At 36.0% G+C, this 27492-nt stretch overlaps 1 protein-coding gene across 1 annotated transcript; it reads right to left on the minus strand.

Annotated features, from left to right (window-relative positions):
* Window positions 1-2598: 2598 nt before the first annotated feature.
* TRPC1 (transient receptor potential cation channel subfamily C member 1) lies at window positions 2599-27365 on the minus strand. The gene is made up of 13 exons (XM_062582852.1): window positions 27164-27365; window positions 26529-26683; window positions 25467-25568; window positions 24473-24675; window positions 20695-20826; window positions 19010-19205; window positions 16451-16787; window positions 12732-12871; window positions 10334-10477; window positions 6506-6681; window positions 6147-6348; window positions 5384-5578; window positions 2599-4542 (listed from the first exon to the last, which is right to left on the minus strand). The coding sequence occupies exons 1-13, from the start codon at window positions 27297-27299 to the stop codon at window positions 4315-4317; spliced, it is 2346 nt and encodes a 781-aa protein (XP_062438836.1). The 5' UTR covers window positions 27300-27365; the 3' UTR covers window positions 2599-4314.
* Window positions 27366-27492: the final 127 nt, after the last annotated feature.

Below are 27492 nucleotides of genomic sequence, written 5' to 3' on the forward strand. Positions count from 1 at the left end.
CTTTAAGTACTTAATTGTTTTTCTTGTACATAAATACAATGTTCTTTTATTTCTTGATAATCTGTAACTATATATAGGAAACTTAGAACTAACGATTATGTATAGTCTCTACTAGAACTGCTCACTGCTTATTTCATTAGCAAATGTGAATTATGGTTTTCCTTCAATTATTGATTCTCATATATAGTGCCAACATGTACTGTCACGGTGCAACTAGGCAGCACAGTGAAGATTTAATGGATAGCTAGGCAGAAGACAAAAGAAGGGTGAGGAACAAAGGTACAAAAAGGTTATAAAGCAGCTCAGTGGTATAACCACACTTTCCAGATCGCTATGCCTTTGCCTTATTCACTAAACCAAACGGCATTTCTCCCTATGGAAGTGATAGTGATACTGATTTACAAATCAGTTTTGTAATTTTACACCTCACTTTCCAGTAGCAATTCCTATATAGATTAAGGATTTTTAGGCATTGTACTGTCTGTTTTCCCCTGCACCAGCCTGGAGAAAAGCAGGGTGGAACTCATGCTCAGAACTGTCTTGAACTACAATAATCTATTTTTGAGGACATGACCATCTGTCATGCAGCTTTTTCCAGTAAGGCATGAAGAGCCTGGCAGTCTGTTCCTTTTCTCCCAAACAGTAAGTAGGGAAGGCTCCTGTCTGCCTGCTCTCCTCAACTCTCTCCAAAGACCAGTTTTTTTCCAGTCTGGACATTTCTTTTCACAGAGCCTCAAAAAGCATCTTCTTTTTCCTTCACAAAATAAAGGTAAGTTCTATTTAACATTTTAAATTACTCTAACATATTTCCCAGGGCTGGCAAACACACTGCAGTAGGGAGGATACACAAAAGCCACATAAATACACCCTCTTAGACTTATGTGCTCACTGCACATAGAACCTAACTGGATTTCTGCTACTGCACTGAAGAGCCAAGGCTGATCAGCCCATTCGTGGAAAAAAAAGCATAGACAGTGCAGTGGCCCTGCAAAGGGGAAACAGGAGCCAAGGCATGCACAAAGAAACACGGAACACTGCCAGTTTTCTCAAGTGAAAATCAGCTACAGAAAGTAGGTAACTTTCTAAGAAGAAAGCAGTTTTAAAAGTAACAATAAATTTCAGATTTTTCGGATTTTAAAATCCATTCTGCAAACAAAGAGAATCAAACAACTGCAATATAATTTCTGAAAGTACTTCAACAGAAGTAATGAGCAACCAAACATACTTTATCAAGAGAGCAAAGTGACTAGGGATAATGAATGGTTTTCACCGTTGGGCTGCAAATGACGGTGGCATGAAATTTTCCATCTCCTTTCTTTATCTACAAGATCAAAAAAAAAGTTGGGTAAAGATAGCTCTGTGGAAAAAAAATGCATTAATTTAAAAGGAGAAAAAATAACAATGACAAAAATGAACAGCATTGCACAACACTACCACACTGAACTAAATTGGTGATATCACACAAGTAGCAGGGAAAAGTTACATACTATACACCACTGCACTGGACAAAAGTGGTAGCCTTTTTGGAGGAGGAGATCCACGTCAAACGGATATAACTGACCGACTGTATCATCTGAATGTATTTGTCTTCATGGACAAATGAATGGCTCGTTCAGTGGATGAGGCCATGAGAGGTCTTACCAGCTAGATCTGATAAGGATCTACAATTGATGGAATTCAGACCTGGAACTTTGTTCGGGGTATTTTTGTAATTTAATTTTGGCCATACTTTGCTGCTGCTTAGCCTTCAGCATTGCAGTTCAAACAAGTATCACAGGCTCCTTAAGTTTTGTTTTTGTGCATACCACGTTCTGCAAGTGTCCATGTTCTGGGAGAACTCAGAGCCCGAGCAGCTGCAGACTAATAAAGGTATGGCCAGTCTCAGACTGCCAAGAAAGCAAGCAGTAATATGTTTGGTACACGTGAATTAAAAAAATCTAAAGAGTAAGACAGTAATGAATATAGAGAACTCTGAACTCTTGGAGCTATTACCCTAGAAATTACAAAGACTGCAACAAGCTCAGATTATAATGGTAAGCAAAGCATCATACCTCAGGCATTGCAGAAAACAAGCCTCTCATGACTCATCACTTCAGATATACATTTCAGGGGCAAATAAAAGCTCTGAACTCCTCATTTCACTCCAAACTCCAAAGAAATGCCTTGAAGTAATACAATTCCTCCTGTGGTCATACCCATATTGTAGAACACAGAGCCAGTGACTGAGCTCACTCTGAATGACCCTGCTTACATACCAAAAGTGACCAGGAATTGCTGCATTAGCATTCTGCTTTATGTAGAGAAACAAACCCAGCTTCCCAGAAGAATTAACTGGCATGGGCTGAGTGCCAAGCAGCTAATGCTGCACCTAAAACCCAGTCCAACTTGTTCACAGCTAGTGCGCCACTACTTCACAGCACTGCATTGTGCCATTTAAATGAACTTAAAATTAACTGTCCCACAAGGGCAGAAAAAACAAACAAAAACATACTAATACCAGCCACCTTAAGCCTATCACCTTAAGGCAACAAAGAAATTAATTTCAATACAGTACCTGAGATAAATATTAGTCATAGTTGAAATGCACTAACACAACTATATTTTTCAAAGAGCTTTATTTGCTTCCTTTCTCAGGAATACGTAACATACAGCACACAGTTGTTATGTTGGTGTAGCATTCAAACATGAGATCCCCCTTCAAATACAAAAAGAAAAAGAAATCAAATGATCCTCTGTTTTGAACACAGGAGGTTAGCTTCTTATTCACATGAAAATCCAACAGACTATTCAGAATGTCTCTAAAGTGTAGGACTTCTGGAAGCATAATATTAAACCCTAGCTCAGATATGCATAATTTCATAATAAAGAAAATATATTACCTTTACAAGAAAGAGCTTTATAAGAATTCCTTCAAAAAAAGTGAACATTCATTTAAAGCCTCCACACACTATCAATCTCCCAAAATCTACTGTAGTCAAAGACCATTAGGGCTACCTGCGCCTTCTGGACGTAAGAACCATTTTTAGAAGAACACCACCTTAACAGTAAAACAAACCATCAGTTAATGCTTTAGCTCTCATAAATATATTTATCTTGTAATTAAAAATACAGGAATATCACATTTCTCAATTACAATTTTTCAACTTGAACTACATATATAAGCATATAAAGCTATATAGGACCCTCTAGCACAGAAAATCCACAAAGCCCTTACTGTTCATTGTAAGCAAAGTTAAATCACGTGTTTTCACAATAGCCCTGATAAAAACAAAAAAGTTAAACTTAGCAACAATTAATGTTAAAAGAAGAAAAAAAGGAAGTAAGGTTAAACATCTGACATGTAAAATCTGGCAATAGTAAACCCTAATGCTACATGTGTCCAACAACCAGTCACAATGCATGTTCTCACAGAAAGAAGTGTACAGTATTTCAGAGGGGAATTGTTCAGCATTGTAAACAATAGCTCTCGTGCACTGCACCTCATTTTTATTAAGTCATAGGTTTTAATTTAACTCAAATAAAAACTATTTATCATCCAGATAAAAACTAAAGATATTGAGCATACTGAAAGTTCATAAACTAGTTTTAAAATTCTGTTCCCAACCCTAACCCTCACAGTAGAACATATGTCGAGGCACCACCGAAAAAATCCAAGCAAGAATTGATTGTCTTATATGTTAACCATGAATATTCTAGAAATGATTTCAACTTTCCCACAAATGGGAAGAGTTTTGATGATTTGATTTTCCTATATGCTATAAATGCTAGCATAGTCAACGTAATATACAAAACTTGGCACTAGAACTGCCTCTTTCAGAGCAACACAGTCTTCAAATGCTCTGTAACCTACCGTCAAATGTAATTTCCAGCTTTTTGGAAATCTTCTGTTATTCTATTCTACCCAACTTTTCTATTAAAAATAAATGTAGTTCTGATTTTTGTTTAAAAAGCTTCTTCCACAACTTGAAAACAAGTATCAAAAAGGAACAAACAGCAAAAATAGAAGAAATAATTATATTGTGCTAGTTACGAAGCTCTAACACCCGACAGCCACAGTTTGAGGAACATCAAAAAATTCCTATATACAAATTTTATATACACAATAAAATTAAGAGCTTTAAAAAACAACTATTATTGTTTTTGCATTTATCTCCACCATTTCTGCATCTAGCTGCAGCTCATGCAAATGCAATTTCAAGTTCAATATTGTGCAATAATGGGAGACTTTTCTATTTGGTCTGGCAAGAGAATTAGGCCAATACTTTCAATTATAGGTATCAAAAAGCGGACACCTTTCATTTGAAAAGTTAGGCCTTAATTTCTTGGATAAAACATAGCATATTTAGAAGTTCGAAAGCCAAGCAGGTCTCTTATTTCATTTCGGAACTTTGATAAGTCTTGCCGCAGTTCATTTAGGTTTTCCACAGTCGCCTGATCTGTACTTTGCATCTTCTGTCTCATGGAAGTCAAATAACGGTGGACTAAGCAACACATCACCTTTTGATAATTCTCATCTCTCTTTTGTTTCAGATTTCGCCATTCCTTTAAACAAACATTAAACATTTATTACACAAAAATTACTTTTGAGCCCTAAAGGCTGTGTACATTATAGAAAGAATAAATATGAACAAAAATCCAGCAATTATATGTGTATATATATATATATATATATATAATATATATATACACACATCTCAATTTGCATAAGCATACAATGCAAATAAATTGTCAGTTAAATTTAGATCAAATGATAATCTAGTGTTCCAGCAAAAAATAGTTTTAATCTATCAGGCTTGGTAAACAGCCCTATGAGCAATTAAGACTTCTATATTCTCTAATGCTTGTTTACAAGTGTATATTCTATAAAGTGTCTAATTTTAGTTTGTCAGCAAGGAGATGCAAAATTAGTTTGCATAATTACAGGGTACAATAAAAATGTTTATTTAAGAAAAATAATCCCTCCCTCCAAAATGAGAGGTTCCAGTGTTCCCTGTTGGTTACTTATTTTGACATCTCTGTGATATGTTTAAAACCAATTACCTTCCTCAAAGCATACTCTAACCTCATCGTTTTTTGATATTAGCACATACTTCCTTGAGGGTTCTACACTTTTTCCACCAGTTAAAGTATGTCTCCAGTATGTTAACTCCCAGGGCTGGGAGAGTTACTGAAACTCCCCCAAACTAGAAGTTAATACAAACTGACTTAAACAGAAATAGGTAAAATTTATTTTCATTTATTTTTATTTTGGATGCAACACATGTTATCCAGCAGTTCCTATTTTACTTTAGCAGTGATCACCAGGTGACAGGCACCTTCATGCAGCAACTTAGTGATTCACTTTCCAGTTTCAGAGTCTACAACTTTCCAGACCATTTCTTACCTTTAGGCTATTCTGACGTTTCACTTTGCCACTAGATGTATGAGAGCAGATCCATTTACTCAGGCTGTTGAAAAGATAGCAAATAGTCTTGGGAGAGGGGATGACATTGAAAGGTGGAGGTAGAGTGCATTTGTCATCGAAGTAACTAAGCCAAAGCTTGGCACGAGCAAACTTCCACTCCTTATCTTCATGATTCTAAAGTATCAGGAACATTAACAGAGATCAAAAGCAAAATAATAGTGAAGAGCATGAAAATATTTAAAAGCCATTTCAGTAAGTTACTTTTTCTCATAACTTAGAAACTGTTAACTTTAATTATCATTTTAAGATTATTTTAATATATTAAATAATTCAAATACTAAATAATCACAATACAGATAAATATTCAATTCACTATGTTATCTAGCTTAAATATAAGATTCAGCTATTCAGGTAATAAACCCCATATTAAATACCTAAAGTTACAAGTACCACACCGTGTCAAAAATGGCATCTTGACTTCAACAGCTGCTGTATGAAGAAAATCTTCAATTCCCAGAAGGCCAAAGTCTTGCACATTTCCAGCATGCAAATTTTCTCCAGCTTATTTTTACTTCAACCCAAATAAAAGTATAATTTCTCATGAAGGACGAGACTTGAGAGCTCGGAGACAGAGCTCACATTATTTTGCAAAATTAATTTAATTTACACATTGTAATAGGTAAATTGTATAACATACAACATACTGCTAGAACTTATTCATAATTAATTGGAAACTACTTACTGCAATCAGCTGAAAACTTTTATGAAGCATTGCCACAAGGAGTTTAGTTAATACTATCACAACCACCACATTGTAAGTACCAACAATAACAGCACCCACAAAAGACTGCAATTCTTCGCCATAGCTAAAGCGTGTGACAAAGATTGCTACATGCGCCAGGGAGAATATATACCAGAACAGAGCAAAACATGTGCCAATAAACCTATAAAACAAGAAGAGAATTTCTTGTTAGGTAAAGTAAACATCAAATGTGAATTTACTAAATGTGAATCCAATTTCAGTTACAATTCATAGTAGTTAAATAAAACTGAAATTTAAGGGCCAGAATAACATGGATATTTCAGAGATACCAAACTCACGAATGGAATGTGTCATTGCTCTGTTGTTCACAGAAAATTCCTGCACAGTCCTTTTCTTCATTTACAGTAAATCCTTTATCATAAAGTTGAGTCAATCCAATTGTGAACGAGAACAAAACAAGAAGAAACATGCCCAAAAATTTTCCGAAATCTTGTAGCATCTGTCCCATTGAGATCTGTGAAACAGATTTATTCTCAATATCAGTAAAATATGTATTTTTTTTGCTCAGCCTCTGAACATCTCCCCCCCCCAAAAAATACTATTTGTTTACACATATATATTTTAAATTAAAATTTAAGATGCTAAGACAACCACAAAATTGGGAGGCATCCTTTTATCATACACTTGATTGTTCAGTGACATTTTCCAGTTGTTAAAAAAACCCTCAAATTTTAATGCCAACTGATATATTTGTTATCAATAAATCATAAGTGATCATATGTACACATTTTCCTGCATTCATAATTTACTATAGAAGGTAACTAGGAGCTCCCAAATCAATAGATAAAAGCACTACGAGGTGTGTTTGAACACAGACGCTATCATAGAAAGCTGAAAGAGCACTTAATATGGATACCGAATTAAACAAAACATTTGGTATCATAATTCACTGCAAATCAAAAAGTATTACATCAAAGTCCATTTGCTAAACACAACATTAATTCACTGTACATTTTATGTCTTGAAATATGCACAATGTCCAGGTGTGTAAGCATATATAAAAACCTGAGGGGTGTAAAGTATAGAAGACATGACCCTAAGTTTAGTTCATTAAGTTTCCAATGTTTCCAATTCAAAATATCTTATATGGAAGTTTCCAGAGAATCTAACAAAGAAAGGGGGGGGGGGGGAAAGAGTTGTGCCATAAACACATATTCTAAAGAGTGCAGCAACTGTTACAGTATTTAAACTACTGTTTCTACAAGGAGTTGCACATATGGGTCTTCTTCAGAGAATAAAAAACTATTTTTATACTTTAAAGAATGTAAGTACATAAAATATGGTTGGGTAATTCTAATCCTCTATATAAATTGGTACATGTAAATCTTGATTCTATATGAACCATAACCTGCACCAAACAGCAATCCAGAACAGAAGCACTGGTCAGGTTCACAAGGACAATTTCCTGGGAGATGAAGCCCCAGTTCCTGCTCCCCCACAGATCACCCAGCCTGCTGCACAGCAAATTCCCTTTGACTCCACTCAGCTTGCCAGAGACACAGCTCCAAAGAGACTCTGCAATTGCAGGCAGAGCCACATCGTAATTACACTGTTCGGTCAGAGCACAGATTCGTCCCTACCAGACTACTTCCTAACATCTAGCCTTCTAAAAAACCAAACACTTACAATTTTATTTGGAATATTGTGTTATAACACATCCCAAATACCAGGTCTTTTCTTCATATAGTTACGGTATTCCTTTCTATCTTGAATTTCAAAGCACTTGACAGTTGAGTTAAAACAAACCGAGGGCAATTGCATTCTACCTTCTGTTAATAAAATAATTTTAAAAAATGATAGCCAACTTATAAATCCATATTAAAATAAGTTTTATAAGCCAATGAAGTAAATAAATGCTTAAAAACTTAAAAATAGCAGTGTAGCAGCACAGTAGCTACCTACCCCCACACCCTGTTGGGTTGCCATACCATATTTGATTGCCACCATTTGAACTTTGTGACCTACTTTCAGAAAATACTGTAAGAGTTATTGCACAAGCTGTACTGGCCAACAGCAATAACATAAGCTTCAGTGTGCCACTGAATGGGGTGACTGTTGACTGTTTGTATTTACTTGGAAAATTTCATAACATAGCCTCCTAATAAAAAAAAACTGTGAAAGATCTAGTACATAAATAAATAGGACATTAAACAGTGAATCTCTTTAAAACATGGGAGAGATTTTAATGTTCAAATTGTAGGACAAGCCTAACACAACATCAAGATTTTAATAGTTTTTCAAAGCATGCAAGTAGATTAGTTTGCATACAGTTACACAGTGAAAGCTAGGGAAAAGAAAGGGGTGAGAATTAAGAGAGAACAGAAATAGGCATTTTTTAATTAAAGTGGCTACAAAAATCTATGAATATTCTATTTAAAGTACCTTCTGGCATGACTTAAGAAAACAGTAACTAAGTAATTCTTTTAGCAAATGGACTATTTCGTATTTAACAAAAGTGTTATAAATGATAACTATTTGTATAGCAAGATTAAGTACTCTAAATCATTAAAATGAGCTGGACCTTCAGGATGGAAGTTTTCAGCTATTCCCTGAAGCAAGACCTGGCAATCTGAGTCAAAATTATTTACTCCAAAACCCTCCTTCGGTGTAGCTCTAGTTGCAGAGCTAGAGTTGAAAATATGCTGCTCTCAAAAAAAAAATATTTGTTCTGCCCTTGTAACCAGGAGCAACAAAGTTTCTTGCAAGATCCTTTCAGATCATCCACTCTTGCCAGGGATTCTTAAAACTAGCTCTGCTCACTAGAAGAGAGGACAAAGCATTGATTTGACCTATTGGGACAAACTCCATCAGTATAACCACTGGCTGACTACTCCATTTAGTCCAAGTACCTTTTCATTCATCAGACACTTGCAAATATAGCAGTGATACTGCCAATCAACTATATTAACTAAATACTATCAGGAAAAAAAATCAGTACAAAAAAACTACAGTTTGTCCAATCCAACTTTGTTGTCATAAATTTTCCAGGATGTGAGGCCAGAGAAACTGGAAGTCTGCCTACACAACAACTTTTCACTAAGCTGTTCCCTCAGTAATACAGGTGCTTTAGTTTGTAAGGGCTTTGCACTGGCAAATAACAAAATCAGTCAGCACAAAGGACACAAACTGAAGAGAGGCAGAAGAGAAAAAAAAGTTTCTATAGACAGTACCTATCAGAGGACTAAGAGGTGACTTACAGATTCTTCCACTCACATTTCTTAAAAAGAAGTCTTTTTCCCCTTCTAATCTAAAAAGGGTCAAGAGAAGTAACTGCATCTTAAATGAGATGTTTTAATAATAGTCCAGGTTCCCTCCCTTGCCCCCAAAAGGTACCAGCACTTCCGTAAAATGCTATATTAGATCTCAAGCCCGGACACTATCTGCTGTAAACAAGGATAAGAGGTTCTGCCCCAAAACAAAACAAAAAACAAGAAAGCCCACATCATGACATAAACACAACAGAAAGTTCCATCTCTGCTCTCAAATCAGGAGAAGAAAAGGGGGGCACGGGGGCTTAAGCAACACAAAGAAACCTATTCTCCTTTATTGTTACTGGCTACAAATAGAAGGCCATTTCAGTACTCTTAAGACTGTTTTTGTTTCGTTTTCTTTTAAAAAGGCAAGTTACACAATTCTACCCAACATGCAACTTCAGTGAGATTACCAACACAAATGGAAAGGCTTTTGATTATTCTCCAGTGCTACACATCTCATTCATCTGTCCTTTAGATATAAAGGAAGTTACGACTATCATTTGTAAGGAACTTTAAAAATAAGTTTTGCTCTCCAACCTGCAGACATCTGCAGTATAAATGTTAAGCTACAAGCACATAACCGCAGATGAAAACAAAAACACAGTATATGTACAATTAGCAGCAAAAACAAAACAGAAATTTCATTATATAAAAAAAATGTGAACTGACACTGTCTTCCGTTCCTCGCTTTACCTTTCTCCTAAATCAGTGTATTTTACAGGAGGAGATTAAAAACACACCTATGAAGTATTATTTCTACTTTTGCTTTCTATCTTTGTCTTTAAGCGCTAACAGTAAGACCTGGACAGCAAATTAAGTTTAATATTTTCCTCAAGCAGTAACAATATTCACCTGGAGTGGTCCCAGAATAGAGCTTGTTGTATACATGAAGAAGAGACGCAGATAACTAAGAACATTAGCAAAAGCAAAAAGACCTTCTGCCACTAGGGTAGGATGGAATGCATCCCAGTCCTTCCTTTCAGCATAATCATGGAACTGGAATGTAAAAAGGAAAATCTGAAATTATTTACATTATAAATACATAAATGCACTTACACACCCCCTCCCATTCCTCCCTCCAGAACAGGTAATGGCATAGAACTTTAACATATATGATTTATAGATAAAGAAAGCACTAGTCTTTCAGCTATCCCAATCTTAGCCAAAGGAATTTTAAAAGCCACTCCAAAGGGAACCAGAAGGTAATTATTTAAATTCAGTCCCAAACTCTGCCACTTGTCTGCGTAATGCTCACTTTATATCCCTAGTTCTGCTTCCCCATTAACAGTCTTTTTCATAGCTGGTTGAAAAGAGGACCATTTATTATTATAAATATGTGTATTGTCTAGTCTAATAGGTCTCAATTAAAATGACATTAAAATGCTGCGAAATAAACTAATTAACTGATGTGACAGCTGATCTTAATCCCAGTTAGAAAGATTTAGAGAGACATAGGTGCTGGTGTTCCCTCAATGGATTTTATGGAAGACTATAGAGAACAGAAGTCGCAAGAAAACTGCTGGTGTAAATATAGCTTTAAAGTGTGTCCACTACATATTATTCAGCTACTTAATGGATATCCACAGATCCCTAACTTTCAGCTTGAGCTGAAAGCATTCATTTATTATTCACAACATTATCGGCTCCTGCTGTCTGAAAATGGACACTCAAAAGCTAAGGAACACAAGTCGCTCAAGCGTTCACGCACGTCCAGAAGCACGTCCAGAAGCGTGCTGCAGAAAGGTGGTAGGAAACAGGGATGAAAACGCTTTTATGCATTGCAATCACACGCACAAGACCACCTTGCTGATACAGCGGCTCTTCCTTTATTTCTTACGGCTTCAATGTTTGTAACATGGAACCAAGATGTGAAATGAGTTGAGGGGGCGTTCTTTCTTTTTCTTTTCTTTTTTTTTTTTTTTTGTATTCTACAGAATTATAAAGAATAAAAATAAATTTTGTTATATAAAACGGGGGGAAAAAAACCCTTCATCACTATTAAATAGGACAAGAATCCTGCATCTTCAAAAAGGTAATGACTTAAATTGGCAGCAAAAGTCTCTTATCACAGCAAAGTAATTACCACTAGAGACAGGCAGATTCCAAAGCAAATGGTTGGGAAAGCAGCCCAGTATGGTAGTCACTGTCTTCTTTTTCCAAGAAATGGAGCTTTCCTTTCCAAAAGATTACCAGCCTCTCCAACACTAATGTAAGGACAAGGGAAGTGATCAAATACCATGTTTGGAAGAACTGAACCAGTTTCTTTCCCTCCCTGCTGCCCGACAGTTATCAATTCGGTTTGGAATACAAAATAATGCTGCTACTGCAGTGGCCTGGATATTATTAAAATATTCATATTCAGATCTGTCAGCTTGGTGTATGTTGCACCATTAACAATATAAGCAAGAGAAAGGAAGGGATAATTTTCAAAAACATGTATCTTCAGCCAAATCAAAGGTTTTTCACAGAAAAAAGACAATACACCTCTCTGGTCTTGGAATTCGTTTTTTTTACTAGATAAAACATGTTATTGGAGCATGTGAAAAACTATCAAAAATTACCCCAAAAGCTATCAAAAGCTTAAAACAAAATTTTGGAACAAAAAAAAAAGAAAAAAAGAAAGAAAAAGAAAAAACATGTTAAGCAGTCTAAATACAGAGGTTATCTCTGTATGGTATTGATCTTGCAAATAAGTCTAATTGAAATACCTGATTAGACAAGCTGCATTGGGAGTTTTCTGCAAATGAAAACCAAGCCATCTGGAAGATAAGCGAGAGGACAGTAACTCTGTTTGAGGTCTCTGACTACATGGAGCTGCTGCCTTGGTGTATTTTCAAACTCCCATCTGCCTAATCAACTTCTCTTTCAAGTCCCAGATGCAGCAGGGCCAGGGAACTAGACATCTATATGGCGCACAGCACACAGGACAACTGAGTCAGATGCCTGAGCTGTATCCACACTGTAAACAACTATTAACACTGTGCACTTCACTACACTATACCACACCTAATATATCTTCACATATTTTGCAGAAACCTACTAAAACTACAGTTACAAGAACAAATTTTTGCTAGCTCATCAAATGCATATACTTTCTATCGAAGTGAAGCACGGGTATCAAAATGAAATTCTAATCCTTTTAGTACTGTCTCTTCCTCAAATGTAACTTCCATTTTCTGTTAAAAGACAGGCTTCTATATTTGCCCAGTCTGTCCCAGAGGAGCTTCAAATTTATCAACATGGTGTTCACCTTGTTATGGGCAACTACTTTGAGAGCAAAGGTTGCCAAATACAGGGAATTCATGACAAAACTAAGCTGATTACGAGACTCTTCTAAGAAGTCTTCTAAACCATCATACCAGAGTCTTTTAACATCTGACCACACCATTCCTGCAGGAAAAGAAAGAGAAGTCAATCCATTAACTGAATAGACTAATTTTCTTTTTAATTAAGCACTTCCAATTGGCTTTTGTAAATGTTATTTCAGCAAAGAGAAAGAAATGGAAGTTTATGTAACTTCACTAAAAAAACAATGCACTGGACTGCAAGCATTAGTTATTAGGCAACAAGACACTTCTTTAAGCCTATCTTTCAACGAGAAAACAATAAAGACGGTATGAGGGAAAACAAACAGGAGAGTAACATGGGCAGAGAAAGATCAAAATTAAACAAAGGTAGAGGGACAGAATACAAATGCTTTTTATGACAGAAAAGTATTCAGCTTTTTCAAAAAATATTTTATAAAGCATCGTATTTTTGGAAGTGTATTATAAAATGCTCTTTAAGAAAAATCAGCTTAGTAACTGTTCCTGAAAAGATCCAAATGTTCAGTAGAAATGTTTCTTACAAGCAACATATGTGAAAAGATACCATGGCTTAAGATTGCAAAAAAATCAGAAGTTCAACCTAAAGCAATGCACATTTAAAGATGACGGATCTTTATGGCAAACAGTCATTAACCATGACTGTACAGAAAAAATGTTGTTGCTAAGAGTTTTACTAACTGAATGCCTGTTACAGGCTGGTATTTTTACAAAACCTTAAAGGACCTTTAGGCTAAATACAATGACACCTTTGATTTCTATGAATTATCGGTTATTTAATGTTTTTTGAGTACCTTAAATGTATGCTACTATACTTAAAAGAAAAGTAGCATTTATATGACTGGTAGTTAAAAACTACTAGACTTGGTCTAACTTTTAGGACTTTGCAAATTCTCTAAAACTTTGGTCCAGTAAGAAGAAAATCAAGTGTGTGTGTGTGGGGGGGGGATATCTGAATCAGATACTTATGCACAACTACTTGCTCAATCAGCTTTACTGCAACGTAGCAAGGCAGGGTTAAAAATAGAAGTGCTACGCAGAGTTAGCTACAGACACATAAATCTCTCTTCTTCCAAGTTACATATAAAATATTTTTAAACCTGAGCCTATGTGCCCCTCCCATCAGATCAGCATGTATCTTAGTTGAATTTGTTAAAGAAATCAGTAAAAAAAGCTGGAGAAGTAAAGATGCTGTAATGTATATGTTATTTACAGAAATCGAGTTCTATTGCTTCATTTTGCTGAGGAAGGCACTTTCATCATTCAGGCTCATGAATTTGGAAAAAAAATAATTACTGTATTCATGATTTCAAAAGTTTATCTAGTAATGTACAATATTCACTGCTAAATTAGTGTTAGAACTTTTGCTGTGATCATATTTATTTTTTGAAGATATTTTAGTAGAACTCTGGAGGATGACAATGTAGATAAATCCTTGTTATTTGGTTCTTTTGCTCAAGTTCACTTTGCCACAAATTTTCTAAATAGATTGTTTTTCAACTTACTGAATATTTGTAAGTAAATAGTGCAATGTATGATTACAAAATATGCACTTAAGCTACAAACTTAGTATTTAAAATACAAGATTTAAAAAATGTGAAAAATATGATTTAACAATTTATGTTATATTTTTCAATCCTACTTTAAGTCCACAAGTTAAAATATTACACGAAAGAATTAAAATGTTTCTCAGTCTTTCAGTAAAAATTTCAAGACCACCTAATGTCACACCTTCTGTCTACATGAGATTTGAAGGAACAATTGCAACCTTGGTTACAAAAAGCAAGTTAAATAATTTCTAAGATCAGATAGTGAATCTGAAAACATTTAACAGCTTACATCTGAGCATTTTAAGTTTAAGACCTGCATGTGTTTGGAAATAAGGACTTGGTCTTTCCAAAACCTGCACAAATTACTCAACAGTTTTCCATATAGATAAACACATGCACACACACATACACAAATACTATACAGATAAGAACTGTGAGGTTTACAACTATATAATTATTTTTTAAACTCCTCATCAATCAAATGACACACATCTAATTACCCTACACTAAGGCACAAGTTTCCAAGTATTTCTCTATCAAATTATTTAAAATTAAAATTTAAATTATTTTAAATAAAAATAAAAACATGTTAAAAGGCTTTATGAATTTTCAACCAGTACAAAAGTTCACAAGGAACTCTACAAAAATTATATCTGCACTCCCTCTACTGCATCAACCAGAATTAACATGTGTAACTTCAGGTATGATGATAATAGTCAGCAATAATGACATACGGAATCGGAAAAAATATGAAATGGGGGAAAATATCTTGCTCCTGGCAGTATTTTGAAACAAGGATAAGGGAAATTCACGGTTTCTATTTATTAGAATTAGAAGGAGTATGCGCATCTATTTGAGCATATACACAGTATTTTTTTTTTCTTCAAAAATATTTTTTCTTCTTCTTTTTTTTGGTTTTAACTAAACATTACAGACTCATTTAAGAAAGATCAAGTTGTTAACTATAGTTGATATGCCCCTAAACTGGAAATTTTATACCTCTTCAAAGTCCTCCCCGTGAATTGAGCAGGTTGCTATAAAAATTTCACATCCACAACTCTGAAAGAGATTTTGTAGAACCCTAAATATTGGCATTTCTTTGAAGTTGGATTAATCCAACAAAAATGCAGAGGATCCTCCTTTTCTCTATAGCTAGAGCGTACCAAAATAGGAACAGAAACAGTGTGGGGGTTGATTTATAAACTGCATGTTTACTCCAGTAATTTATAATTCAGAAAAAAAAAATTGATCTGTGTACAATGCATGAGTATTTTTAATCATTTTTTTTCTTTGCAGGAAGACCTCAGCTAGATTAAAAAAGAACAATAACTTGCCTACTAATATTCAAATTCTAGCATAATTCTGTATGTAGACACACAAATAAGTGAGGAGTTGAGATCATTATCTTTTTTATATAGAAATGCTGAAGAGAGCTGGAAGAAATTTCAAAAAAAAATGTTAGCTTGCTGGCAGATGTCATTTTTCATGTTTGTTGGCCAATTTTTTTCTCCTAAGAAAACAAATTTTGATTCACAATGATTAAACATGCTACATAACAAACAAAACCACCTATGCATGAAAAATTCTTGGAAAAAATCTAGGATGGTATCTAAATTAATTTTATTTCTAAATGTAGCATCAGGGAAAATCAGTTAACTGTAGGCTTATATTTGCTACAAAACTTAATTTGAGAGACGCACACATTTGCTTTCCACTTGTGCCTTTTTAAGTCAGTACTTTCACTAATCTAGGAAAACATGCAGCATTCGCACTAGTATGTTATTACACAACCGAACCGCACTTGTGTCACCCTGAACACCACCAGTCTCTCTGAAGCAGAGCTCAGCTCCCCCTCTGTCAGACCCTGTACTGTTACGCTGCTCTGAAGCAGCCTTGCTTTCTCTGATAGCTAGAAACTACTGTAACACATCACATTCCTTCCCCCAAATGTATTTAGCTTCTGTAACACTATCTTCCAAAGAGCAAAGCTTGGTCAAGCAATTATTAACACACCAGTTTCATAAAGGGGCAGTACAAATCATTACTGTGAGATCAATGACAGAAATTTTCATCTATTTCATCCAAATCATACCTACCGATTAACCAAATTATCAGAAGATAATCTATTCTTTCAAGGGCTGGTCCCATTGTATTCTTCTTATTCTCATTGTAGACCAGGGAGTACAAATTAAGCAATAATAGAAACGTGAAATATGAAGCCCCATGAATAATGAACTTCATAAAAGGAGTGTGAATTATTCGACCCACTCGAGATTTAGGGGCTAACAAGTAACACAGGGACAAAACTGGCCAGAAAATGCCAACTGTCAAAACAGTCAAAATCTTCTTGCACGTGTGCTTGCGCCGGTAGCCTGCCATCTGTCCAAACCACACCGTGTTAAGAAACTGCTGGCAGTTAGACTGAGCAACAAACTGGAATACGGTGGGGGAAGAAAGAGAGGGAAAAAAAAGAGAGAGAAATCAGCTTCAGGTTTCTTCACATTGATTATGAATACCATCATTAAAATTCATTTTCTTTCTACACAAAGCCACTGATGAAACGCAAATGGGAATAATGTTAAAGTTGAAATAATTCTCATTAAAAAAGTGCTAAGGTCTCATTAAAAAAGTGCTAAGGTCTCATTACAGTTATCACATCATTATTTTCATTTCCTGCTAAAGCCAGCAACTAAACATGAAGTACACATACTAGACCTTTAAAAGTTGTACGATTAGAAATGAGTTTTGATTTTCAAATATTTAGAAAGTTGGTATATAAATAACGTTACCCCAAGACAGCTTCATTATTTACAATATTTTAAGATACTGTAATTGGATTTGAAGAGTAAGATACTATTACTGTAGGATACTATCCACACTGTAAAAAACAATGCCTCACAAAATTATAACCAAAGTGGTCAATTTTATATGTACTACTTAAAATCATTATAGCTCTGTACAGCAGGGTTAACTTTAAGTCAAAGTAAGCTATGTTGAATTAGCCCCACGAAAGAAGAGATTTTGGTCTGAGAATTATGTAATTATGTAAATGTAGTTTCAAATTTTAGTTGCTGACTTGCATACAATTCAAAAGAATATATTTGCCCTACAGTATAGATTATAATTTAATTTCAAAACCAACAGAAATAACCCTGATATTATCATTACATTTTAAAAAGCATTCAAGACAAACTGTCACGCTAGTAAACTTGGTAGCAATAAAATACATTCTTCAAAGATTTTTTTCCCCCTCAGACTACACAAAAAAAATGTTATTCTCATCTAACCACCATGTTAAAAAAAATAAAAAATAAAAAAGCCAAGCTTAAAACCAGAAGAACATCCAGAAGAGTTTAGTGTGCTTGTTTGCTCATTTAATGCATACCAGAACCACGCAATGCTCATCTAAGACTTTTGGTAACTGAGGCTTCTGACTTTTAAAAACTATGCATTTTAACAGTTTCTCAAACAGTTTAAGCTCAGACATATAGAACAAACAGTAATGCTTTCTGCAAACACTAAATACAAATGTATTTTCCTCACACTGAAACATTGTTTTCAGACATAGAATACTTAGCTTTTTAACTTGTATATTACAATCATCATTTTTGCTAGCAAATGTTACTAAGTAACTGCAAAGAAAAAAAAAAGTATTTATTTGGTAAGTAACTTCCATATTTGTTACATTTCTTTCAGGGAAAAAAAAAACGTAATTAGCTATTTTTAAACATAAAACTGAACATAGTGTTTGAAGATATATATACAGAAGCTTCATTAGCTTCATTTGAGTAGATCTGTAAGACCAAGAAAAGTCTCCAGAATTTCCTGAATTTCTGTGTAAGGAAAGAATAAAGAACAGGAGGTAAAGATGGAAGACAGCGCTGAAGACACTTGTGCCATACTTCCTTTTACTGAAGTCTGAATTCTCATTTAGATTCAATTAACTACTCAAGATTTAAATCTGAGAAATATTACTTTACGTAAGACATTTCATGTCTTTCATAGTTTTTCAGATCATCATTATCACTTCTGCACAGAAAGAAAAAAAAAACAAAAACCTTTCTTCCTATCCCTGGGTCTTGTACTAGAATCCCACAAATACCTATACAGAGTCCAACTAAAGGAAAACTAGAGTTACAACTTGTCAAAGGATACAGGCAATAATAACCTACTACATGAAATAATTAAGGGCATTAAAAGGCCCTATTATTCTGAACAGGGGTGCTATCCAGTTATACCAGCACAAGCCTAACAACTATTAAACGACACAAACAGGGCCTGAACCAAAGCTCAAGAGCTCATGACAAATGAGAAGATAAATCCTGTGTTGTGCCTACTGGTCCATACCTCCCCAGATAAGGATTTAGTGATAATTCGAATATATAATTACCACTACTAGAGTTGATGGCAAAAGTAGTAGTCTATATATCAATACAGAAAACACCACACTTCTTCAAAGTAAATACTAGAGAACTACTCAGTATCTTGCAAAACCAATTCCCTACATTTCACCTGCAATTATTCTCTGTATTACATTCTCCTATATGACTCTTGCAAGTTTATTTCCATTTCCGTGTCTGGAGGCAGAATCAGAAATTGAATGAATCACAAGCAAAATATGGTAAGCAAAGTCTACAAAATTACAGCAGACAAACCTCTTTCTGATTATACTTGATTGCAAGTTTTAAGCGACTTAAATTCATCCTCTCTTCCAATAGTCCTCGCTTGTCTACATGTTCATCACTAGATGTGTGATTTAGAATAACTTCCAGCTCCCGTGAATTCCGTGCCTGTGCAAGCAAGTCTTTAGCAAAGGTTTTGCACTGCTGGGCTAGTTCCTCATAATCATTTCTGAAGAGCAAAGAAATAGCAGATATAACGCACTACTAATATGGCTTCAATTAATTTGTTAACTATCTATGTTCAAACTGGATTGTGTGTTATGCCAAGGCAAAAAATATAATTATATTTCAAGATGCAAGCATTCTGAATATAACACTGCATAAGCTTCTCCATATAATATGACCATTGTAATACTTGAGTTCATTCTGCAGCTCCACCAGACAGATAAAAATTGAGAAACAGTTATAGTATACAAATTCTTAGCTTTTATTTATGTCTTAAGGGCCACAAGAAGAGTTAAGATTTAGTGTTATTTCCGGGAGATGAGAAAATGTAGTAGTCACAAAATATTATAGGTAATGATGATTCATAATACAGAATTCCTTAATTCTCCACTTTGAGGATAAGCTGTTTGGGGTTTTGCTTTTATTCATGAAACTTGAAAACTAAAATTTATTCACTAAATAATATTTATTAATATAATAAATGCAAGAAAAGAAATCACGATTTGCTAGTCTCACCTGACACAATTTATTTCAGTGCCAAGCTACATCTCAAATATGAAACAGTTTAACACTTAAGACTATTTAAAGTGTTGTTTAAATAGCAAAATTTTAACCTACAAACATCTCCTTACATGAAGGACTAAAATCTAAAACTACGAGCAAATCTTTCCAAAAGTCAGTTCATTCTATGTAAATAAGATATAGAATAATCTACAAAAAAATGAAATAAAAAGACATGATTTTTGAGATAGATTTCTTAAATACATTTTTTTTATTCTCAGAAAAAATATAAACTTTTTTGCTATTAAGTTTCGAAAATGGTAAAAATTCGCATAATTTAAACATAAAATTACATAGAATGTTTCTTATATAGACATGGCATTTTCAGCCATAAGGTTTTCTATATACATGCATATATGCACACATACGTGATTAGGATTTCCTGTATTATTTGGAGCAAAATTAAGAAACAAAACCCAGAACAACTCCAAGTTTAAGTCAGGTCAGTACAAATAAGCGTTATGTGCTTCCTTCTTTATGTTACATTAAAATAAATGTGCAAGCATGGTACTAATGAGATACTTATACGAGTAAAAGCTGTGCGATCCTGAAATAAATCAGCAATTAGCATTACATCTGCTGAAATTTGAAAGTTAACCACTTTCAACCCTCTGCACCATCACGTATAAAGTAATTACTGCAGTAATTACTTTATACATATTTTATTTTCCTCATAAGTATTAAAGCCCCCAATTATGAAAAACTGAGAATAAACCTTTTCTAGTACACACAAATCACAAATCATAGCATGGTAAGGTTAGAAGGGACCTCTGGAGATCATCTAGTCCAATCCTCAGTGCAGCCCCGTATGGGGACTGAACCCACTACCTTGGCTTTAGCAGCACCATGCTCTAACCAATTGAGCTAAACATTTCCACTTATGTCATTTCATAAAAGTATTAAAGTAGGTTTGTGATTTATTCAATTCCTACCTGAATTCAACCTCAACAAGACTTAACTCTTTCAAGTCTGCACTAAGTTCAAAAGCTCGCAGGATTGGATCCTCCTCTGTCAACATTATCAAAGCAGGACTGGCCAAACATCGATAGATATCGAGACGAAACCTGTGGCAAAAGAATAGCAAGCAAAATGAAGATACGTCATTTGATTAGTATTTTCAAATTAGAACCTATTCTGGAAGTCTGCAGAAAAAGTCAACTTGAAAGAACAATCGAGTTTCTTAAAATCAGAAACTAAAAGCATTATATGTTCTTACATACATATTATATGCATGTATCAATGGAATGAATTATTTTTAGTCCAAATCTGTTGTCCTTCACATACTTAAAATAATGGGAATTCTGAGTATCAAAACTGCCCGTCAAATTCGGTGATTCTGTGAAATTGGCGCCTTCTTTTCTTTTCCTCACTGCTATTTCAACTGTTAACAGTACATCAGCAGAAGGTCACCAGTTAAGGAAACAATACTGCTAAAATTTTGACCTTTTAAAGTGTTAAACAGTAGCGCTTATGGCGCAGTGTAAATAACAGAAAGAAGTAAAGCATTCAATGCAATTGTCTATTTTAAGAAACTAAATTAAAAACAGTGGGGAGCAGCTGGCAAAAGAGTCCTTATATGTCAACTGCTTCAAATAAGCAGCATCGTTCCAATTAACTCAAGGAAAGACAAAAAAAAAAAAATTCACGTATTTCCTTCATATCAATGAGACAAGGATATGTGCTCTCGATCCAAAATCCTCCTCACTTCAAAACAAACCAGATTTGTGCGCCTTCTAAGTTCCATGCTCAGGTTTTTATGCAAAAAGTGTATTACTCACCTGTTCAGTTCTGCTGCTGGACACAAAAACAAAATATGCAAAAATGTTTGGAATTCCCCATCCTTTTATAATAATTAAGTAGCCAAAACTCTGGATCATTATTGAGCTGTGTAAGGGAAACTCCTTTCCCCACTCCAGAAGCAAAGATCTTAGACAAACTTACTAAAACAGGTTTTCAGTTCTGTTTTGTACAATTTTTAAGTATATGCATTGCTAAAACATAATTCAAATAGGACTTCACATACTATAGCTTTGAAAATGATTTTTGGTTTTGTAGACAAGTATTAAGGCTTCTGATAACGTTGCACTCAGAGATATACGTATCATCTAACTCAGACAGCTAAAGAAATCACTCAATCTTCTCTTAAAATCCTCTGTAGGATTTTGTCTACCAGGAACTTCAAACATGTGTCTATAAAATACTTTTTAAAACGCAATGTATCAGAAGTCTCAGACAACAGCTCAAAACGTAACAGAATTTAACATTACAACATTACTTTAAAATTTGCAATACCACATGCAGCCAAAAATTTAGAAAATACATTTAACGTGACAGCAACATAAGGTCTCTCTTTTGGGGCCATAATTTCAAACACAACACTGAAAATGAGAAAATTCCATTACAGGCACGGCCACCTTTGTCTCTTAAGCTGCACATGACTCAGAAGCAGCCCAAGTGCAGACTCCATTCCTAGGATAAGGGATGTGACCATTCATGAGGCTGCGCCAGCATGCAGCCCACTAACTAATCCAAGTCCCCAGCTCTGCTCCAGGACCGAAGCCACAACCAGCACATCCATCCTTCAGGAACCAGCCCAATGCCCAGCCCACTCCTCCTTGAGGCAGGGACCTTGGGAAGCTGTTGCCATCTCCAGCCTATGAACCACTCCAGGAGTTTCTCTGCCCTCAGCCCTCCATTTATGTCATACGTTTTTCATAGTTCTCAGCCACAGAGAAATACTGTTATGAATCACAGAAAAGGATCTGGTAGTCTTACCAACTGAGCTATCTGAAAGGACACTAACAAACGTGCAGCTGACATTAAAGCTGTTCATATTTTTAAGTCAGCCACTGCCAACAGCCATCTTACCAAATAATAATGAATTGCCAGGGTAGCAAAGGAGTTCAACAGGTGGCCTTACTTTTCTGTTACAGTGAGGTTAAACAAACATTGTTTTAGAAAAAGAAAGTAAATGAAGTCTTTAGCATTCACCTAGCAATCAAAGCATAATGCACGCTCCTTTCCTACAAAATTTCCCTATTTCCCCTTCAAGACTTCAGCTAATGAAGCTGCCAAAGCAGAGGGAAAGAATTCAGAGGTTGGGAGATTCAGGGTGCGCTGTTTTGACTTGGCAAGTGGGTATATCTGAGTAACTTAGGTTTTATTTAATAAAGAGCTTTCAGGTATTTAACAAAGAAAGATAATTAGTGTACAATATGACTTCGAAAGTCACTCCAAGCTTGTTGCTCCAGTGAGAATTACACAGGACAAGATCATCAATCATCTTAGGGAAGAAATTAACTGGATTTTTCTTCTTCTCTTCCTCCTTGTTGCTAACATGACCACATATCTTTTGTTCTGCGTTAAGCACTTCCTGCAAATACATATACCTGTGTTCTCTGCAATAAATCTCACCAATATTCCCCACATTTGGTTTCCTGAAATATTATTCCTCTTTCCATTCTGCTTTTATGCTTAACAGTCAGCATTATCCAATTAAAAATGATGTTATGTATTTAAAACAGAAATTTCATCCTGTAGCTAGTTATCAAATATTATTAACTATGATTTATTCAAAAACATAACAACACTTACTACATGGGATGCACTTTCCACCTAATCAGGAACAATGTGCTTTCTTTGAGGCAGAAAGACACAGCATGTGTTTGTCTATAAGGCACAGTGAAGTCTGTGCCTATCTCAGCAAAATACATTAGCCCAGGTGAAATGCCGTGATAAAACTCCTATACTGTTCCTTAGTACCTAGACAACATATTCACAGCTTGTCTCAGCATCTCTATGTATTATTGTATGGAATTGCGATAGGCAAATTCTAAAATAAATCACTTCAGCACATCATACCCATTCTAGCTTCAATTACGAGGTATTATCTCATATTTCTACTGTTTGTTTCTTGGCATACTCCGACATCTTTTCTCATGCTGAAAAGAATGGCAACATCTAACTGATACCTCATGTCATTACAGATATCAGGATCCAGCCTGGAGTAGTTTTAGTATCAGTACCAATTATCCTCATACTCTCCTTCTTTTTTAGATTTATAATTTAGATGCATTCTGGACTAATCTCAAATGCAATGCTGTAATTGTAGTCCACTTAGGATCTTTTGAGCTCTGTGATTTTTTTTTTAAAGACAAACACATATATTTAATTGCACTCAGTCTTCAAATATTTCACTGAGTTAAACAGATACATTTTTTTTTTCAAACCAGGAAACCCCTCTCCCCAATTGCATCTCTATTGAAAAAGATTTCTACTTTCAAAAATACTGAAAAAATACCATCTTTGGTCTGCACTGATCATTCTATGCTACATAAATATAAACGCTCAGGAAAACACGATATAGAATTATCCACCTTCTCTCTCTGACTCAAAAAAGGCAGTATTAATTAAGAAAAAATTTATTTGCTTAGTTCCTATGCTCCCAAGGTAGAAAATCTGTAAAACAGCTGGCAAAAAAAAAAAAAAAAAGCCTTCAGCGTACTAAATATAATGAATTAAACAGCAAAACAAAAAAAGTTACTATCTCTTACCAGCCTACCCAAGTACAACCCATTCCCAAGAACTAATATATCCCACTAAATAGAGGCTACAAAATATTAAAAAGATCCACTCGTAAACCTCACATATGTAATACTGGAGAATTAAGGCATTTTTTTTTCATTATTGTCATTTTTTGGTAAGTCTTACCTGGAATGTCGTAGACTATCTTTTTTGTTCTTTGCAGTACAGAGTGTGCATTCGCAGCCTACAGCATGAGGTTTAGGTAATGATATATCTTGTTTTAACAGCATAGTAAGAATTTCATAGTTGTTACGATGAGCCGCTAAAATGACAGGCGCAACATCCATAGTTGTTGAGTACTCTGGATTCTGAATGCGCTCCATTAGTTTCTGCAAGAAAATGTAAAAAGTATCTAAATTTATTTCATACAGTTTTGTTACAATGTTTACACATACATTTAACTTGATCGTTCAACAATACTCCCAATGAAGCTCCTCTTCGAAATATTTTCCCCACATTTGATAACATGAATATAAACAAAAGTGCATAATAGCCTTCAAACACCTCTCATAAATTCTGGAAGACAAAAAACAGATGCAGAAATGTATTTTATTTATCTATTTAAAAAACTGCCAATTATCACGAACACAATACTAAGAGAAGTGTATTTTACTCCAGTTTGAAATAAGGCTTTTTTCTTTCTTTTTTTTTTTTTTTTTTTTTTTTTGTATAGGAGCTTATTTTACTATTTAAGTGTAGAGAAAATATCCTGGTATTTTAAGATGAAAAAATGTTTATATATTTGCCTGAATTTTTTTTTTCAGCTTTACAAAAATACATTTGCTCATAGGTCAAGGCTGCTAACTAAACTGCAAGACGTTCACAAAAAAAGATTTATAACCACTCTTTCCCCCCTCCCTCCAGACTAGTTCTGTATCTGCTGGCATTCAGCATTTATAAGATTACTGGATATAGGCAGCTGAACAAAATAAAGTATTCTATTCTCTAAGGCAAAAGAGGCCATAAAAATATTACCCTATATCTAAATTCCTTACAGATACAGAACTTCATTTAATGATGTTTTAAATAGCACAGTTACCTTGAAAACTGCATAGTCCACCACCCCCCAACCAAAACCCAATAAGTAAGTACCAAAATCCAAGAAATAAGAACACTCAACCACAATAGTTGGTCTGGAGGATCTTTTTGGTCGGTGATTAAGTAGAATGTCAACAGCTCCCACCACTTCCGAATCAATAGCCACCAAAAGTGCATCTGATGACTAAGAAAAGAAAACAGGTTAAGCGTGAAAAGAATAATAATTTAAACTGCATAAAGAGTTAATTTGAAGCAAAACTGCAAACTCCCCCGCTTTATTTTTTTTCTGCATTCCTGTTTCTATGTTGAAGCTAGGAAAATAAGCTTTCTTTTGGGGAGTAAACTTCTTCTAAAGCTTAAGTCAAGCTTTTCATTTTTCCCACAATTTATATTGTTCTCTTTTTAACTGAACTTAAGAAATCCAAATTTATACTTGAAAATAGGAAAAAAAAAAAAAAAAAAGGAGCGAGAGAGACAGCTTTTATTGTTGCCACCGACAAGGAGATCCAAGAGTGGTTCATGTACCAAAAGACTTTTCAGTTTTTCTTGTCCAATACCAACCTAATAAAAGATATTACTTTTCCCTGTTAGCCTTCACTATCTTATATTCTTAACAAAACTCTCCTAGCAGTACCAGAAGTGTTGCCTATGGCCATGCAGGTACGGGTCAAAGAAGTTACCTCTAGCATAGAGCAAAGAGACCAGCTTTAACAAAAAAGCTGAACCATTACCTGAACTGTCCTGGACTAAAGCAAAATTGACAAAAGCTTTAGAAGAAAATCGTAAGGCAAAAATACAAGTTAAAACAAACAAACAAACAAACCCACAGTGCTTGAAGATAATGCATACAATTCCTCCAATGACAAAAATAACTTTTAAAATAACGTTCAGAGTTGCATTAACCCCGTTGAAAATGTCAATATACATCTGCTACGCCAATAAAACCCCAGCAGAAAAGTAAGTTAGTGAGAAGAAAACACCTTCATGATTACTAAATGAATATAAGCGATTTTGTCCTTTTAGGACACTTTTTTTTCCCCTCCAGATTCTAAGAGGTTAACAGAAAGCATAAATAACAAGTAGAACACGCGGATCAATGACTACACTTAACATTTTCAGATAATCTGATGTGTGCATTGCCTACCTGGCAGCCATAATCCAAAAGAAGTTGCAGTATGTCCAAGTTCTCATTTTCAATGGTTATGGTAACAGCATTTCTCCCCAGCACATCCACGCAATTTATATTCATTTCACCCGAGCTGTTTTCCTCTAAGAGTTTCTTAACCATGTAATAGTCACCTAGAAAAGCAGCGTATGAACGTATGCTAGCGGTCTTTATTAAAAAGCAATGCAAGCGAATTAACACCGCACCGACCGGCGACCACCAAACAAGGAAACGGACGCGCAGACCCGACGCGCTCGCAGGGGGCCCGGGCCGAGCTCGCACCCCCGGCGCAGGGGCCCGCTCGGCCCCGCGGCACCGCCGCGGCCGGCCCGACGCGCTGCGGCCGCAGGGCCACGCGAATTCAAGGCAGCCGCCCCGGCGAGCGAGCGCAGCCAGCTGCGACGCGGCCTCCACAGGCGGCGCCTCCCTCTGACGGAGCGGGGCCGCCCCGCTGGCTCCCGCGGAACGTAACGGCTCGCGCGGCCGTCGCGGTCTCCCGGGCCCGCGGGCCAAGCGCACGGCTCCCGCCGCCCGGCGCGGCGCGGCGCGGCGCGGCCCGGCCCGCAGGGGCGCCCCTCCCCGCGCCGTCGGGGCGCCGGGCCGCGGCGCGGTACCTTTGTCGCAGGCCAGCAGGAAGAGCTTCTCGTCCAGCGTGGTCTCCTCCTTCACCTGCCGCACGTCCTTCAGCGCCAGCAGCTTGTTGGGCGAGGCCGAGGCGGACGGGTCCGCGCTCTGGTACAGGGCGGCCATGGCGCCGGCTCCGCCAGGCCCATGAGAGAGCGGCGGGCGGCGGGGACCGCGGCGCCCGGGGCGGCGATCCGCCACCCGCGCCGCGGGGCGGGCAGGGCAGGGCAGGGCAGGGCGGGGCGGCCGCTCCGCTCCGCACCGCTCCGCTCCGCACCGCGCAGGCGCCCCCCGCCAGGGCGGCGGGGAGGAGCCTGCC

The sequence above is a fragment of the Rhea pennata genome, chromosome 9 (genome assembly GCF_028389875.1).
Source record: "Rhea pennata isolate bPtePen1 chromosome 9, bPtePen1.pri, whole genome shotgun sequence".
In the NCBI taxonomy this organism is placed as follows: Eukaryota; Metazoa; Chordata; class Aves; order Rheiformes; family Rheidae; genus Rhea; species Rhea pennata.

Excerpts from the sequence above, each read along its gene's own strand:
- TRPC1 (XM_062582852.1), bottom strand. The coding sequence starts at position 27,299 with ATGGCCGCCCTGTACCAGAGCGCGGACCCGTCCGCCTCGGCCTCGCCC. Across the intron at positions 20,827-24,472 it reads GATAGTCTACGACATTCCAG|GTTTCGTCTCGATATCTATC; the intron begins GTAAGACTTACC and ends CTTTTGCCACAG. Across the intron at positions 4,543-5,383 it reads AACGTCAGAATAGCCTAAAG|GAATGGCGAAATCTGAAACA; the intron begins GTAAGAAATGGT and ends GTTTGTTTAAAG.